At 34.1% G+C, this 19,184-nt stretch overlaps 1 protein-coding gene across 5 annotated transcripts; it reads right to left on the reverse strand.

Annotated features, from left to right (window-relative positions):
- Nucleotides 1–566: 566 nt before the first annotated feature.
- LOC142986470 (uncharacterized) lies at nucleotides 567–18,070 on the reverse strand. 5 transcript variants are annotated; one of them, XM_076134987.1, is made up of 12 exons: nucleotides 17,764–18,070; nucleotides 14,287–14,409; nucleotides 14,035–14,058; nucleotides 13,219–13,436; nucleotides 12,733–12,935; nucleotides 11,134–11,218; nucleotides 10,640–10,863; nucleotides 9,417–9,609; nucleotides 7,379–7,456; nucleotides 5,512–5,625; nucleotides 5,239–5,427; nucleotides 567–5,106 (listed from the first exon to the last, which is right to left on the reverse strand). In XM_076134987.1, exons 1-12 carry the CDS (start codon nucleotides 17,839–17,841, stop codon nucleotides 5,097–5,099), a joined length of 1,539 nt encoding a protein of 512 aa, XP_075991102.1. In that variant the 5' UTR covers nucleotides 17,842–18,070; the 3' UTR covers nucleotides 567–5,096. The 5 variants fall into 5 exon arrangements, with proteins under 5 accessions (XP_075991102.1, XP_075991100.1, XP_075991101.1 ...); XM_076134985.1 differs by having other exon boundaries at nucleotides 11,134–11,248; XM_076134986.1 differs by lacking the exon at nucleotides 14,035–14,058 and having other exon boundaries at nucleotides 11,134–11,248.
- Nucleotides 18,071–19,184: the final 1,114 nt, after the last annotated feature.

Here is a 19,184-nt window from a genome sequence, read left to right on the forward strand (position 1 = left end):
TAGGTAATTAGTAAAGTAAATGTGTAGTAAAGTAGTGTTAGCAATTGCCTCCCACACAAGTGGTTGATGGTTCAAAGCAAAGATACTTACCAAAGTCATTTTGAAGTTGTCTGTATTCCTATGTGACTATGTCTGTATAACTATAACCTTCAGGAGAAAACATCTGATAGTTTTTTCTAGGAATCCCTAATTAGTATAGTGCCCTACCTTAAGTTTTTAGAGATTGAGTGTTTAATATACTTACCTTATTTTCACCAATGATTTTATGTGTAGACATTATGAATACTTATTAGATACTATTAGTATGATCTATTTCAATGTCGAATTTTTACTGATAATACTTGTATTTTAAATGCAAAATTGTTGTAATTTAGTACAGTAAGTAATGTAGCACCTCCGGGTAACAAAATTAGATGTAGTAGTCGTTTATTTTGATTGTCAATAATTCTTCATATTTCGGCAAGCTGTCAAAATATAGATTAAGGAGATATATGAACGAATTTCTTGTGAGCTTTGAATGTGATGTTTGTAATTATGTCTTAATATCTAGAAATAAAACAGCAATCTTCATCCAACAGTTTTTTTATTTGGACAATTTTCACAAAAATAAAATGTGATGGCTACAATATTTAGGTATCCTAATTGACTAGCTTCTATACTAGAGAGACTGAGCCTCAAGGAGATATGTAACATGGCCAAAGTCTACAATTTACGTACACTTAAACACTAACTTATAAACACCGACGGCTTTTAATTTCGACAATCTATACAGCAAACATAATCACGCGGGAATTATAATCTAATTAATCTATTCTTATAATAAAATGCATGTGTAAATTGATTGACATTAATAAATATTAAAAAGATCTTACATTGATGAAAATATACTTTTTGATAGACACTTCACTCAAAATTCTCCACAAATAATGTAATTTTCACTATATTAACTCGTATAATGTTAACTTTTCTACGCAAATACATTCACAGTTTTACCAAACACATCCATCCCCCACTTCGTGCACACTAAACCTGATACGAACTCCTACTCCATATTTATACTGTGATAAGCCGCCGCCCACTTTTACCATAAAAGTCTGACTTATACATAGGTGGGAACGAGACGGCGATACATGTATCCTCTCTAACACAAGCCGTAAGTTATATACGAAGTGGAAAAGAGATAGATATATAACGAATGTTGCGCGTGCGACTGTGTAAGTCATACTGTGTCTAAACAATTCACACATGCATGGTTAGTATCTAAGTATCGATAACTCCTAAGTATAATGAATCAACTGACATTATAGTAATTTTACAGAGGAGCGACTTGAAATTGTTTCTCTTCCTTTGGTTTAAAATTAGATTTTTATTATTACTAATCGGTAATTATTATTCTTAACAGTAACATTAAGTTCATGGTTTAGATACGTTTATACATATAAACAAGCGGACCCGACAGACGTTGTCCTGTCTAATAATTTAAAAATTAATTAAAAAAACATTTTCCATCGGACATAATTTTGAATCTGAACCATTCTCAGATCCGCTTGAACGCACACAAAAAATTTCATCAAATCGGTCCAGTGGTTTAAGAGAAGTTCAGTGACATACACACTTACAGAAGAATTATATATATAAAGATAATAAGATACCTGTTAGATGAGTCATTATACTTGGAGGTATCGATATTCTTATAACTATGGTTTCATGTTTGGGTCAGTTCGAGACACAGTTATCTGTGAACTATAACTATCTTATCACTAGTACAACATTCAGACAACAAGTAAAAATAACATGGAAGTATTTCGATGGATTATTGAGTATATTAGCCTAGCCCCCGGTTTTTGAGGCACATTTAGCGGTAGTTTATCTATTCAAACTGTTTTTAGGGTGCCGTACCCAAAGGGTAAAAGGGGACCCTATTACTAAGCCTCCGCTGTCTGCCTGTCTGTCTCCAGAATGTATCTCATAAACCGTGATAGCAAGAAAGCTGAAATTTTCACAAAATAATGTTGTATTTCCGTTGCCGCTATAACAAACAACATACATATTAAGGGGAGTCCCCATACAATAATCGTGTTTTTTCGTATTCTTTTGGTAATTGGCCAGTTTTTTTTAAATTTAAACGCTATTGAATAGATAAACTACCGCTAAATGTGCCTCAGGAACCGGGGGTTAATCTTGTAACATTATACCATTGGATACGAAACCCATTGACTATTTAAATAACTATCTGATTAAACGGTTACACATATATTTGGCTAGACGTATAAACACTGATTAAATTGCTATTGAAAAGCTGTATTCTAGAAGGAAAATTCAAGCAGTTTGGCAAAACTAGGTTTCGTACCCATATTTATTGGCACACCCTTTGATTATAATTAAAATATTCAATCTATTACTTTAACACTTGTCTCACTACCCTTAAAGAACTTTTAGATAATAATAAAAAAATATAATAAAAATTGTATTGCATTCTGTATAGTTAGAACAATAACTAAATTATAATACTAATCGTTATAGCATCAACTTTTATTGGCATAAATATATGAAAATACTAGCTGACGCGACAAACGTTGTTTTGCCATATAAATACAAAAAAAATAGTGTCACTTAAGGGTATAAAAAATAGTTGTTGGCCGATTCTCAATATGCTCACAAAATTTTATGAGCATCGGTCAAGCCGTTTCGGAGGAGTACGGTAACTAACATTGTGACATGGATACAATTTTGTTAAAGTTATATTCTGCTGGTCTTATTGAAATATTGCGACGCTGAATAGTTCTTAAGTAGTAATGAAACAAGCGTATATCCAGACAATGATATTGATTTGAACAACATTTATCCCGCGTTTTAAACCTGATAAAATAAATAATCAATTATATTTTCAAGAGAAATAAAGGTAATTCCCGCCCAGTGCAACGACGTATGACTTTTCTATATATTTATATAAGATATATCATTATATATCTTATTGTATACTATATAAATCCTGATGACAACACCTCAATTATCTATAAACACGCATACTAAGTCTAACTTCAATTCTCCTTTATTTTTCCAAAAAAATAATTATTATATACTAAATTAATACTGCTCTAACAGTTCGTAAGCCATTTGGCAATGATATTGCACGTAACATTATACTAATACAAATTTTAATGTGTTATATACAAAAATAATTTATTATACTAAATTACGAATAATAATTCGATGGCGATAGAACGGAGGGCCATTGTGTTTTTATTTGCACGATACTAGCAGGAAATAGGAAATTGAAATCTATTTTGACAAGAAAAAGTCTAATCGAGAACTTCCTCTTTGTTTAAGCCGGCTAAAAATTAACCTTTTTTGAAAAGTCTGTTTATAATAAATCAATCTTCTGTATAAAATAAAGAGCAAGAAAATCTTATAAGAATAATAAATAATTTCCATTACAATATGACTAGAACGCTGATAAGTATACTAGTGTGACAAAGTTGACGATGTAACTGCACACAATGGATGATCCTTGACAAACATTATCAATATAGTACTATTATACTTAGTCACTTAGCATATGTATTAATTCGCCTAGTCTTACGAGTCTCATTACTTTGCTAGAATAATTAAAATAAGTATATAGATAAAAGTTTGCAAAACTAAAATAAACCTTTATCAAATGTGTTGGTTTCATATGAAAAAATAATCGAAACTAGTTCATATTCCCACTGTCAATGTTACCCAAATGATTCAAAGTTACCCAAATAGACCTTAGTTATTTAACTTATAATAAATTTAATTGGACAACTCGGAATCTGATAGTTAGCTCGTTAGAGTCCAAGGTTGTCTTTACAAAACATGACATTGACTTGTATCTGTAAACAGTTTTGAATAAGTAATTGATTTCATATAACCTATTTCCCTTCATGTGTGATCATTCTCCGTAATTTCAACCCCCATGCCGTCCAATTAGACGCAAGAAAGTTTTGCAAAAGAACTGAATAAACTGATTAAACGATGTAAAGATTCAATCGGAATCTTCAATTACGTGGTTTGCGGCATAACATAGCGTAATCACGCTAATGGAAGGCTTCGCCGATCAAAAGTATCAAGCCCTTCAAATAAATACGCAATAAATTAATTACATGAAATTTTCCCAACACTGATTTTTCTCCTTCTCCGCTCGCCGCGCACAAACATTTAAAACCTGTTTCACCACCTACAGAAAAGTATCTGTAACTTAACGGATGGAATTTTAATATTTATTCAAATTGTTGTCTATTTATCTATAAGATAATCTTAACTTGTCTATAAGTGGTGAAACAGATTTATCCCTTATTAATTTTCTCTCCCTAATTTTTATAATTTTCATAAAACTCTTTGGCCGGATGTAGAATCCCTGACGTCATAATCTCTTATACTTAAATAAATGGGTCGGAAGATCGGGACACAACACAAGTCACATTATTATTGATTTATTAATATCGAGTTCAATGGAAGTCTAGTTTGGAAGAGACGAATAATCAGTTAACTATTTCTAACATCGATTTCAAAATTTATGGAAGAAAATATAAATGAACATATTAATAAACCAGAATAATGTCGTTATTTTGGCAGAGAGGAAAACTATTCTACGATACGGCTCTAAGTTCATAAAGAAATTGAAGTAATTTGTTTTTATCAAAGTCATTGAATAGACTTTCTAAAACTTAGGACGACAGTGTATTTATAGATATTTATTACATTAAGGATGTTTGGTTAAAAAGCGAGGATTATACGCAAGTGATAAGTCAATAGACATGTTCAGTGACTTTGATAAAACATACACAAGTTTTGTTTTTTGGAAGTAATGTGAATTTTATACATACAATAGAAAATATTTTTGTCTGGACTTTCGATATACATAATTATCGACAAAATTTATTGAGCAAAATTCAATAAAATGGAATGTATCCGAGATCATTGCTTAGCATATTTTATAATTAGATGAATAAAGATAAAAATATCTGGTTAGATGTTGCAACTGATAGATTAAAACATAACCAGAGGACGCGTAATGATATTGAGATGAATAGACGCGTTGTAAATGTATGATGGTAGTCAACATGCTCAATCTAGCCGATTCTGAAAAAGAAAACACAAACCTAAAGAAACCGTAGAAAGTAGTTTCGCGAACAAAATCTTCAACTTTTATCCTCGGAGTTAAGTTTCTTTGAAGAACCTATAATAATGTAGACTGCGGTATTGATTACTTACATTTTTGCAGATTTCTTGTTGAGTTTCTGGTAGATAGAGCCCTTAGCAAGGCCTGCGGGGCCCTTGGCCAGGCCAGATGGGCCACGTGCCAGGGGGTACGCCTTGTCCCTGGGTTCAGGGCCATCTGTCTTCACGACTTGACCGCTGCGGAGCTCCGGGTCGGGACCAGACCACGGCATGTAGTCTTCACTGTATAGCATCAAATAATAGTACACGCATTGATAATTTGAACTTAGTAATGATACAATTGTAGCTTTGTGTTTTAAAACTCACAGCAGCAAGCTATCCTTCGGTCCCTGCCTCAGTGTGGGATTGGCTCCCTTAGTCGGAGTGCTGTACTGTGACTTAAACTTAGAGTCGACACTCCTACTGGACTTCAATATCGGCCTGTGAACACCACAACACTTATACTAACATCTCTCACGATGTTGTCGATCTAACAGTCAGTAGAATACACATGCACTCCTAGTAAGGCTAAAGGGATAGAACTCTTAAATGGTCTAAGTATATGGTGCTAAAAGTATTCAGTGATAGAGGTGACGAAATGACCCTGAGGAGGCTAAATAATAATAAGATGATATGAATGAGATGACGTCACGCTATCGGGAGCTAGTGATCTAGTTCTATTCACTATAAAACCAAGGTCTAGTCTATTGTGGTCCTTTATAATTTTAAACTCGATTTCAACCTAATTCTGATATGATTTTCCTCCGTTCCACTAATGAATTTCCTAGCGTAATATCCTAATATCAAAACTATTTTGTGTTCAATCTTTTATATAAGGGAAAATACACTTAGCTAAGTACATAAAATACACACAAACGTACAAACACATACAAATCATACACTATTATATTTTTGTTAAAATATCCAAGCATGTACATAAATATAATATTTGATTCTAATCTAGTTTTATATAAATCTGTACGTGAAAATAAGATATTTGAATGCAATACTTACAATTATATAAGATTAAGCCTCATTCAGTCCGAATAACAATATTATCTAAACTCTAAAGCATAATATTCAATCTGTATCTACTATTTAGGATAACGCAGCTAGATTATCATCTTATCTAACCAACACAAGACAATTTCTATGATTCATTGTTGAAAAACATCGATAAAAATCCGAATTCAAGAAAAAAAATACCTTCGTAACATTTATAGAATCAAGTTAAGCCTTCGACTAACTAACACACACCATGCTTCATAAAACTTGTATGCTAAATATTAATAAACAAATATTAGAATATTTATGTCGACCAAATTCACTATGTCAATAATAATAATGACATGACCAAAAGTATTGAGCACCTCTTTATTTTTCGCAAAAAAACCTATGTAATTGTAGAAAACCAAATCTCTTTGCAGTAAAAAATTTAACGCCTGAATATTTCCGAAGAATAGTTATTACAAACATTTATTTATAAAAAAACCGATACACATTGAAAAGAACCGGTTTTTAAGCCCATACGTTAAATAAACGTAAGTATATTCACACAATCTAATAAAAATAATGGTGCTCAACACTTTGTCATGACTATATTTACCTAAAGAACGGATTACTTTGGATCATTACAGGAGTAGTGCAAGGTTGTATGCTGGGTCCTATTTTAAGACCAACTTCTTAACATTATTTTGACACTAGACTAAAAAAGTATCACTTGCACGACGTTTTAAAACAGACTGATCAAATATCTACGATGAGGGTGAATCATCACATTGATAAGAACACAAACTGGGCGAATAGATAAGCCCATCACTGTCAATTTAGGATGATAAGCGTCCAATCGAGATTCGACGTTAAAGCTTTCTTGGTGGCTAGAAAGTACCTTTTTAAATTGCTATACATATAATTTTAAATATTAAGTTCATAACCAATCAATCTAGTCTAGTCTATTCTTGTCTAACCGAATATGTCAATGCTATATTGAGCTGGCTGGAACTAAACCAGAATCAAAAATTTTCAACCAAATTTTATATGCAACAGTTAAAAGTATGGAAGTTTCTATATCAAAAAATCGTAGCCTGAGTACAAAGTCAACCTAGTATAAAGTTAAAAATCTTGACTATAAGCCTAGCTATCTGTCTACGATATATAAATAGCACCCAGCACGATCATGCAAACGTCCACATACTTCAGATGCTCGGTCCACGTCTTGAGGCGCCTGGAGGCCGGCGGCGCGGGCGGCGGGGAGGGCGCGCGCTCTTGAACACTGGTCGGTACCATGAGACGGCGGAGTTTATGAGTATTCCAGGATTATTTAACCTTATTTAACTTATAGGACCTTTCTACTCATACCATCCGATGGATTGTTGGTCAATTTAATACTAACTGTTATCGAGGGATTAAGATTGATTTAAAGTTAGTTTTAATGTCAGTTTAGAGCTATTGTCAATAGTCTATCGTCGAAAAGAATACAGCCTGTTATGGATAAGTCAATCAAACAGTGTTATCATCAACTCAAAATAAATAAGTTGAATTTCAAAGCTAACTAAGTTAGTACTAAGGCCTTGTCTTCTCTTGAAGATAGGTTATTGAAAACAGCTGTATGATTTTGATCTGAATTAAGTTTAGAATTAAATGACATGATTTTATTAATGTCTTATTGGTGTTTGTAAAATATTTATACTCATTAACTCCGCCTGTTGAAAATAACTTTACATGTATGTTATAGTGTTGCTCAAATATCATCGTACTTTACAACGCAGAAGATAAATTTATTACATTTTCTTAGATAATAAAAGTATATTTGTTATAAAAAGTGAGAAATGAGCTCATTAATTGGAACCCACGCAGCGTCCTACATCCTCTGATAGACAATAGACAAGTGTATCATATTTCATCGAATTGCGTCCTGTTGTATCTTGCGACAATAGAAGGGCACTCAGATGGGTTACCTTAGTTACGCCCTTCGAGACTGTAGGGGAGAGAGATCGATGATACAGCAACTTATAAAGTAGTTTTATATAGAGTACGAGAATTATTTTTACATCACAAGTTAAACTGTTTCAATGTTTCTGATTTTGCATGAGCATCGCGCAAAGCTCGACTCGGTCAAAACGTGAAACAAACTTTTTGACCTAATCATGGACATTTTATTATCATAAGGAACTCTCACAAACTTAATTGTGTAACTTTAAAACGTCTTCAATCTGCGTTTCTAGAAAATGCATATGAAAAGACTAACGTATTTTAAATCAAAATATTTGTATTCCATGATAGTTGTTGCATATTATTATTATGAATAAAAAAATATTACTAATGCGAAAGTCTACGTGTAACGCTTTCAAGAATAACCCGGATAACGACGGTCTAGATGTTACGACAAATAAATTATTATGAAGATAGTTGAAGATAAAGTATTAGTCACAGGCTATTTTTACTTTATCATCTTTTAAAGTTTCCTAAAGTATAGATGTATGTACGAAGCCGCGAGGGCCAGTTAGTATTAGTAAATAATTAATTAAATAATGATATTAAAACAACACCAGTGTGAGAAGCTAAGAAGCGTAGGGTCGTATGTTTGGAAGTGTTCGTGTGAAACAGGTAGTCGCGATACTACATACATTTGAAACCGACTTGTTTTGTTCGAAGCCGTGTTATGGATAAAATAGTTGAACGAATATACTGTTTAAATTGTCTCGGTTATAATACGAGCTTTTTATAAGAGTAGATTTAGAGTTACCCTCTTATTCCTTAAAATATGTGAAGTTATGAAAGGCTTATAAAGAGTTTTGTATCTTTCACTCCTTAGCGAAATGAAAAAGAGAAAACATATTATAGTAGTTTTTTAACAAAAATAGGTTTATAGTGTGGTTATGAATAAGAGGGTAAGATTCTAAATAGGAGTAAAGGCTCATTTAGTAATGGCCTTGGTAGTTAACATTTTCATTATTTTAGAAAATTAATGACAGAGAATTCTATGCCTACGTTTTTAAAGTAATTTTAACTTGTTTTTAATATCAATAAACGTAAGTATATTCACCCAACACAAAAAGATCCGATTATTTGGGTGACACCTTGTTCTAACAGAGGAAAAGTACCAATTCGACCGATAAACCAATGCAACATTTAAATCATAATTTTTGCAATATTTTTTTTTTAGATATGGGTGTAAGGATATCACCCAAATATCGTCACGATTAGATCACAGAACAATTCATGCATCTAACCCTTTCTTAGGCTCGGGAGCCGGCTGGCGAGTCTCCTTGAGTTCCACCTTCACGACCTTGGGAGCCGCCTCCTCTTGCAGCACGGCGTTCAAGATCTGTTCCGCGCGCTCCTCATTAAACTCCACGCTCTCAAGTGCGATTGTAATCACGCGTTCGGCTATATTGCTGTATTTAGCTTGAAGCTTTTCTTTCACTAGGTAGGAGGTAATGGAAGAGTCTTGTTACTAATCTTGGCTATAGACTAACTTGAGTGTTACAAACATGCGAACTACGTCATAATCAAAAGATTCATAGGAATGTGACAATGTGTAAGTGCGAGCGAAAGAGTCCGATAAAATGACATGACTTAGTTCGCACGTTTGAAATGGCCCGAGAATAGTAGAGAACAGAATTTAGATCTAATGGGGTTTAATTATTAATTCTCTAAGTCTAAACGCCTCGGATATCGGCCGCTTGGACAAAATATATTTGATCATTTGAAATCTCCGTCGACCGCCGCGCACAGATGTCTACATTGCATAAAGCTAGGGGCTAATGGACACTGGATAAGTAAAGGGATAAAATCAATATTAATTAGTGTTGCAGGGATTACGTCTCTTTGTCCAGTGGGCTCCATTAAAGCAGCCATTTTGGCTTTTAGCTGCATTTTAAGCCAATAATTGGATGTATTAATGGACTTTTTCATGGAACCCCATATGCACTCCCGTCATTCCTTTTAAGCGTAATTTAATTTATCAACGGTCAGACCGTATTTAACAGTATATAAAATCTGTTGCTACTCTTGTAAAGTTCGGTATGTTTCGATTTTGTTTTTCGCGTTTCGCTTGGTTCAAAATATAAGGGGTGTATCCCACGCGGAGGGAGCCCTAATCCACCCTAGTTTGTACCCTAACTTACATGATAAAATGCGAACGAAAGTCTTTGAAGTCGTATTCGCTATGTATTCTTATTATCGACCGCAGCGGATTGGGGTGGTACATTATAAATACCCTTATTTATAATGTACCACCCCAATCCGCTGCGGTCGATAATAAGAATACATAGCGAATAGTGCAAGGGGCTATTTTCAGAAGAATCGATCCGATCACTATTCTATTATGCAAAACGTAGCAACGCGACCCTAACAACGTCAAAATAAAACAAATTTCTTGAGCAGTTGTTCCTGTAAAGTCACATTGTATGCAAAGAAATTGAGTACAAAAGATTGATATAAAAAGACTTACGAGCATTCTTTTCGGCGAGAGTCTTCATAATGGTGACAACTTTCTTCTGAGGTTGAGGCGTCTGGGTCGGAGCCTGTTCCTTCTTCTGCGGGATGACTGTCTCTTTCTTGGTAAAGCCCATGGTGATGAGTTCCTCGCTCGCTTTCTGGACGTTGTTGTCTTTGTTCGCGAGAACGTCCAGGATCAGAGTCTCTTCCGCCTTCGGGAATATGGACTTGAGATACCTGGTAGACAATGAAATAATTGTTAAAGTCAAATGTGCAGAGAAATCTTGCCTACCAGTGGGAACGTTAACAAAACGAAATAGAATGTTAGAGTCTTACATATTAGATACACGTAAATTTATTTTGATAAACTAGTAAAGTATTAAATACAATAAAAAAATCTTATTTGATTTGGAAGAGAGTCTGTAACATATAGTCATCTACGCGAGTACAAATTTTCCCACTGCAAGGCAAAGTATGAAAGATTTGTTTGTGAAAAAAGATACTTACTTCAGCTTCATCTTCGGCGACTGGTGCCTGGTAGTGGTTGTAGTGGTGGTGTCAATAGACCTGGCACCATAGTAGCTGGAGGCGCCTGAAGCCGGCCGCAGTAAGGACGGAGACCCTACACACGTCGCAGGTGTATTATTACAATATGTGTTATAACTACATGGTGGTAGGGTACAAAATCATGCGCGGACGTGATCTATAGCGGTAGTGAAATACCTAAGTCTTTGGAAATTTTACTGTAGCCATCTCAAACGTGCGAACTAAGTCATGTCATTTTATCGGAGTCTCTCGCTCGCACTCACACATTGTCACATTAATTTCATTCTTTTGATTGTGACGTAGTTCGCGCGTTTGTAACGGCCTGATTATAGGTGCATAATTGTGTCTTGTAGGGAGTTGCGGAGTGGTGTAAACTACGTGTAGCAAGACCTAAGATAGTGTAAATATATAACTTCTAAGAGTGTAGTCATGCAGATATATTGCAATTGAAAATTGAGTCCATTGTATTAGAAAAGTCGGAAGTGTTATTTTAATATTTCAAAGTACGTTATTTTCCCATAAGATTATCTTTAGAAATTCCAAGTAACTAAGAAAAATAGGTAAATAAAGATTGTAAGGTGGCGTCAGATTTATTACGCAATATTATTGGAAGTCCGCTCATGTTGACTAATGTCATCCGGGATACAAAGGCGTATCTGATTATAAATACAGCAATCATTAATTTATTAAGAAAGACTATCCCTGTGGGAGGCGATATAATGAGTGAGAATATAGGAATAAACGTCCTTAAGAAGTCACCCGTAAGTCACCTTTACAACCTTCAAGAAAAATATGTCGCAATATTTATTCTTTGTAAAGGAAAAGAGTTTCCGAAGTGAATGTTTATGGCTGCTCAGTTTGAAAAGTACATTCAATTGACAATTGTTCGCCATGACAATACATGATTTATGTGGCCAAGAATTGAAGAACTTTACGGGTTTCCGGGACCAGTAGCCCAGTTATTAAAATTTTTACGATTTCATTTTATTTTGGATTATTTTAGGATAATTTTGTGTTTATTTGATTTTGGAAATCTATATAAATAAAAATGAATTACCGAAATGTATGTACGCGCATAACTTTTGAACAGAACTAAATTGGATAATTATATTTGTAATATGTTTATAACTTTCGGGAGTAGGTTTGTATGGGATCAAAGTTCCCACGAGAATGAAATCAACGGGTAAAATTTTAACTATATCCGTACGTAGTTGGGTCAGTCCTATAGTAAGTAAATAAAAATATAGCATAAAAAGCTAGCGAAAAATTGTCTTTTGGCATTTCAAATAGAGTATTTGTAATTGGACTTAAACATTTCCTAATTAACCCCTGTATTCAAAAGTAAACCCGACCTACCAGTATTTCAAACGCTTATATTAAAACATGGAGTTAATAGTTATTTATATTACAGTCAGTAAACGATTTCTAACATAAAAGCTAAGGTACTTAGTAATTAATCGTGCAATATAATAACTTTAATACTATCCTTAGTCACTGATATTGGTAATCCTGAAAGAGGTACAAAAATGCATAAATTTCCTTAAGTACGAGTAAACTTACCGTGTGGAGTTCCAGTCAGAGGCGTGAAGTGGCTTGATCCTTGAATGGATCCACACTTTGCCAGTTGCAAGGCAGAGTGAACGCCTGGCGCTCCCTTCTGGAGCCGGACAGCCGATGGCGACATTGTCAGTGGCCCAGGAGTTGTTATCGGGTGCTTCTCGACTTGCAAAGCGCTTATCACCACGGCCTCACGGTTGTAATACCTTAGATACATGGATATATTTGCTTTTGTTTCTAAAAGACAACTCCTGCGTAAAGAATTGCTTTTGTGTCGTTGTGACTTTTGCAAACATACAAACATCGGGCACAAAGTACAACCAGAGCCGAAACAACTATTTGTAGATCGCACAAATCATTATTCCGTGTGGGAATCGAACACAAGAACTAACGACGCAATGGTAGCGGTGTAGTGACACAGAGTCAAATTATATCAAGCAAATGTACAAACAACATAGTTTTTTGTATACACAATGAATAACTACTTACTTCTTCAGCAGTATCTTAATATGCGTTTCACTGACAGTTGGGAACATAGCACTGATCTTGGCGACCAGCGCGTCAGTGTCTGATGTGAGAGTCAGCGAGTCCTGGAACTTCTCATTGAGGTGGGACACCCGGCCAGGGACCGGGCTGCCCCGTGGTGTGAGGCAGAGCGCTCGGCCCAAGATCGGACTGTCATTCGGAGTACCATAGGCGCGAGGATCCTAGCAGAAATCGTGGGTGAATAGATGGACACGCCAGCTGACGATATTTTAAATTAAAAGGCGTTTTTCACCTCTTGACCGTCAAATACTAATGTCGATATTTCGTTATGATTATTGAACTTTCAGTTTGTGTGCATAGTCACTGTCTATAATAGCAATGAAATTTATTATTTAGTAATGAACAACGTTACAGATTATTCCAATTCGTTGTACATTCAAGATGATTGAAATAGGCGACCGCGGCGGTCAAAAGGAGACTTGTAATAAAATTGCGAAGTAAAATGATCTCGTCTTTATCTAATGGCATAAGGTATCAATATAATGTGTACTGAAACTAATTGCTTGTCTAATTTAAAAGCAATTTCATATAATTGACTATGTAATTGCAGCGGTATGTATATTGAATCAAAAAATGTATGTGTTATGTATCAGAACATTACCAAAGTTCTGGTGGTTCTAAATGCAAGGTAAATTGTGACTAACTGCAGTGATTGCGTTAGCTGTTTTATACATGGAAGCAAGTGAATTAAATTAAATACGAGTAATATATAAGCATGTTGATAAATCTACTGATTACGTAGCGATATTGTATACATACGCAGTGAGACTTCTTTTTTTGCGACTGCGAACAACATTAAAATTAAACGTTCTTGAATAATGTTTTTTTACAATATATTTTTTGGAGAATTTTAGCCGAAGATTACACTTTATGTTGAATTATTTAACAGTCACGATAAAACGACATAATAGCAAGTTCCTACACTTGGAACAAAGAGTACCTAAATCAGTACAAAATCATGAAATCAATCGGCCAAAATTCCATGACAACACAAACTAGCAATCTACTCACAAGGTGCGGCTTGAGCCCCTTCGGATGGAACATCTTGGGGCTGTGCTGGGTGCTCTGGAAGGCATGCTGCAGCCGCACTGGCGACGGATACGGGTGCACATGGTACGGGGACCCGTGCACCGACTGTGATTCGTATTTTTTTTCCCGTTTTTTTTGTTCCAGTTTCCAAGAGTACAGACATGTGACAAACATTGCTGTGAACAACCGTGCTTAGGATAGAGCTTTGTGAACTGGTGCTGCTTGCTGGCTAGACAATACCACCTAACTTGTACTATGAATTTCCAAAAGTACGGAATTACGATAGCTTGGAAAGTTCACTTGATGTATGCAAGTGGAAATCGTATCGGGGACGCTTCAAATGCGATGGCGTTTGAATTAAATATGATTCAATAAATCAATACTCAGAAATAGAAGACCAATAAGTCTGAATGCAAGAATTCAAATTGTAAACTAAAACCTTTTAATATAGTGAAAAGAATCCTCAATGTTGAGAACTTTGTCTCAAGCACCTACTTGAGACAGAACTTGATAATTAGATACTTTTATTAGAAACATTGTATTTTTAAGAAGGGATGCTCGAATAGCAGAGAAAATAACCAGCATTATCTAGCAGCTACCAAATACAACTAGCTCAACCAATATACAATTTACATACAGTGCTTTCAAACCGTGATGTTCAAATAAACAGAGCTTTCATATTGCTATCATTTTAGGCCATCATACTAAGGTCCTGTATATTATAAGGGTACTTTCGCGCTAAAACTAATATGTAACAAAAAATAACCAAGAATGTTTATAGTATATAGATAATATAAAATCATGATCATCAGATTGATCTTCGAAAAAAATATTTCCTGCAAAATGTATAATTTAATCTCCATAATTTATGTTTCATGTTCATCGGTTTGTTCTATATAGAAGCCAACCATTATGATCTGTATTGGTGCCATAGAATTGTTGGGTCAAAACTACTGATCATGAGAATATCTAAGTATAATTATACTACTTCTTTCGAACAAGGATCTCTTACTATTCCTTAATCTGTAGTCAGTAGTGTCTATAACACCAAGTTTGGCATTCTTTGGCCTACCCCTGTGGGCAAAAGGTGTGATATTATGTATGTATTGAGACATTTTGTGTATGACTTGAAATAGTTGCTGTTAGACATTTGCTGTTAATGATACAATACAAAAGCTCTGTTTATTATAGTAAAATGTGCACACAAAGTGCTGTTCATAAAACTGATATACTTTATAGATGTCACCATGATAGGTGTTTTGTGACAGTTCCCAGCGCAAGCGATTCTTCATTGTGGCTGAAAATTCTTAACTCAAATTCACATCTGAAATTTAAGATAAATATGATAGAATATTGTCTTTATGTAAAGGTATTTTAAAAGTAATTAAGTAATAAAGGAATAAAATACTGCTGTCTGCTACCTGTAAAAATCTGCTAGATGTGTGTGCAAGCTTCTTCAGTTGGAATTCAAAACGGTAGTTATAGGTCCATCAGAAAATAATTACTATTCATATACTATGGTTTTCCTCTAAATAATAGGCTATTTTACTACTAGTTGGGCTACTCACATAGTACTAGTGACATCACAAGTAAAGTATATTTTTTGTGATGAAATGAGAGATTAATATATTGTTACTGTTTGCTAGCATTCAAACTTTCCCATTGATAAAGAAATAATTGTCAGAGCTAAAGCTCTTGGGATGAATATTGTGGCCGTGCAAGTTATAATATTTATTACCCACGTGGTAAATACCCGATAGGCATAATAGCCTGGCAAGTTTTACAGAATTGATTCAGATTACAACAATTAATTCAGTTCAATTGTACAGGCCACCTTCAACTGCATAGCCTACTAACTAACTAGTCACTAATGTTCTAGATTCTGATTGTTGTAAATCTCAGCAAGCAGTGACACTTGCATACAAGCATCTGTACTAAGTCATTGGACAATAATATAACATGAAGAAACCTACAGAGTTGGGAGTATTGAGTTAATAGAGTCTGATTCGCCGACAATGAGGCAGTTTGCAGTAATTTATTCAATTTCTGTGTCGGTGTTATTGACATCGTCTTATAACGATTTTGGGTGTGCTCGTGCTGACGACTCTGACTACAATTATATGGCTTATTACCTACACAGTTTCTATTCTCATTGTATTTCTAGGGTACAACTATCTTTTATACTTTCTTTTGACCTTTTTTGGTCTCAAATTAAGTTCATACAAGATTCTATCCAAATTGCTTCAGTAGATACTGAGGCACGTGGGTATAATATTAGTAGAGATTATGTGACTTCCTTATATCACATTGTGATATAACTAGCTCAAACTTGCCTTGAAAGTAGGTGTGCCAACTTAGCATACGAAAAAAGATATAAACATTTTGAAGTAAATTTTCCTTTAACATACCTAAATACCAAAGTTATCATAGTGGTTCACTAAAGTCAGTGATGATTTAGAGTAATATTTAATAGAAATATGATTGAATTATATTGATAAGATTTTAAAATAGAAATAATTGATTTTAAGCCTGTAGATCATAGTGGGACTTCAGTCTGATAATAATCATTATACAAACTACTATTGCAAAGGGAATGCAAGAATATAAGTTCGCAGTAATTCCAGATACATTTCTAATAGGTATGTATGTTATTAACAATATGTAAGGACAGATCTGCTCCTCCTGAGCATATTCAGGTGTGGAACGCTAGTTGGGTATATTATGATATACAAAATGATGTTGCACGGACTGGCCGGTAACAAAATACTGGCAAGAAAGAAGATTCTTATATACATCTATTTGGTTGCACAAACCACTAGCCATTTTGCCTAGCATGACAAAAATAAAAAAATTGGAATTTGAATCCAAATTGCACTATATCAATGTAAAATAGTTTTATGAATGAAATGTGTGAATACTGTGCATTTATTTTCATAGACTTCACAATTTGTTAATGAGAGGCTTAGTACGCCCAACCTAAAATATAACTGTTGATGTTCCTTTTGGTGACAATTTATATTTAAAGAACAGGAATCAAAATGATGTACTAAACTATACTATTTACCTACTGAAAAAAATACCTTTGTTCTCTGCATACTTTGTTTGAATAATTGGAAGACAATAAGAATTTGTAACCAAGAGTAACCTATACTTGAAAATAACCTATAATATATTTTTAGTTCTGAATAATTCACAGTAGAAGCTTATTTCTATAATTATGTAGGTACCTATTATATGTTATTTGTATTGCTACTGAGTTAGCCTGTACAAACTGATATTTATGAATGAAAATTTAATAATAATCAGAATCTGAGATGTTACATCAATAAAAGAATGCTTATTTCTTTGAATTGGATCAGAAAATCAGCATTTTTTGGCAATTTGGACATATTAAATAGTTAAATGAAATTTGTTTTATAGCCTATGTGTAGGTAATAAATTACGTAAATTCCACATTACCTGAGGATGAATACATTCCAAAGCTATGTGGTGTGCAGCATTCTGGATGGTTTTGTGCTTACACCTTACTTCTTCCATTTTTTAATACAAATAACAATAAAAACCTCAAGAAATCAGTCTTTACTACTAATCGAATTTGGGAAGCACTTGAAAAAACACTCTCACATTTCAACTGCTGTTGTATAAAACAACACACAACACATTTTGAATAAATTTGCCTAATAAAACTTAAGAAATCGAAACATTTTTATAGTTTTCAATATTTCCCTCCTTTTGGTTTGTTTTTGTCGTAAAAACGAGAAGCCAACGTTTGCTACACAACTAGTTTGAAAAGCAAAAAGACTTAACAGGATTTGGGGTCTTAAGAAGCCTACGGCATTTGGTTGGGTTATAATGCGTAGAAATGGCGTTTGAAAATCGATAATTTAGCTGGAGTTATGTCAAGTTAATATTTTATAATAAGTATGTCTTCGCTTCAACTACATTTTTGTTGTTAAATCGAATGATAATGAAACTGTGATTTAATTATTTGATCTACAAGAAGTCTTTTTATACTTAGTTAAGTTGCAAATTTAGGCACAAAATTATTTCAAAAATATGTAACAGGCTTCATAAACGAGCCACGGCAACTTCACAAAACCGGAAATAATAATTGGTTTTCAATAAGGAATTTAAAATGATTTAAGATTTGTACATTGCCAGTCCCGTTTTACGTTTTATGATAGTTGGTTAAATATTTTGCTTCGGTAGGTACCTACCTAATTAGTTATAGCAATAATATTCTTACTCAGACACTATTTTATTTTTTTTATATACCGCGCTTATTAAGCATAACAAGCTTTTTAATAATTAAAATACATACCCACTTTATTACACCTAATTTATTTATGCATTAGAAATAGGTAATGGGCAATGCGACCTATCCCATGCAAGAGGATTCAGGCAGATAAATCACAATAATACCTAGGTTAATAATAATTATCAACGTTAAAAGCCCAAAATTTCTTGTGCTGAATCATAGATCAGATATTTTATTGATGAACTTTGTATATAAAGTATTATCGAGAATGTATAACCAATGAAGAAATGAATCGTACCTACTTAGTGCGTGGCGATTAACGCTTTCGAAGTGTTGGGTTAGAGTCCTTGGTCGAGCATACGCCGATGAGGTTTTCAATTTCTTTTGGAATGTTTTCCATAGCATCTTGGTAGGTAAATGGCCATTGGCTCGTCCGCTTTTATGTTCGAGCGTATGCGGCCCCACATAGCTCTTGGGTATAACTGCTAGGAGTGGTGTAATATTTTTTTCCGCAAGTTACTAATAGGTACTTAATTAGTACATATTCGACATCTTCTTAGCGGTGTTTCTTTAGGTTCTATAAAATGGACTTTCCAGATTCAAAATCTGTAGAATAGGTATG

This window comes from Anticarsia gemmatalis, chromosome Z, assembly GCF_050436995.1.
Source record: "Anticarsia gemmatalis isolate Benzon Research Colony breed Stoneville strain chromosome Z, ilAntGemm2 primary, whole genome shotgun sequence".
NCBI lineage: Eukaryota > Metazoa > Arthropoda > Insecta > Lepidoptera > Erebidae > Anticarsia > Anticarsia gemmatalis.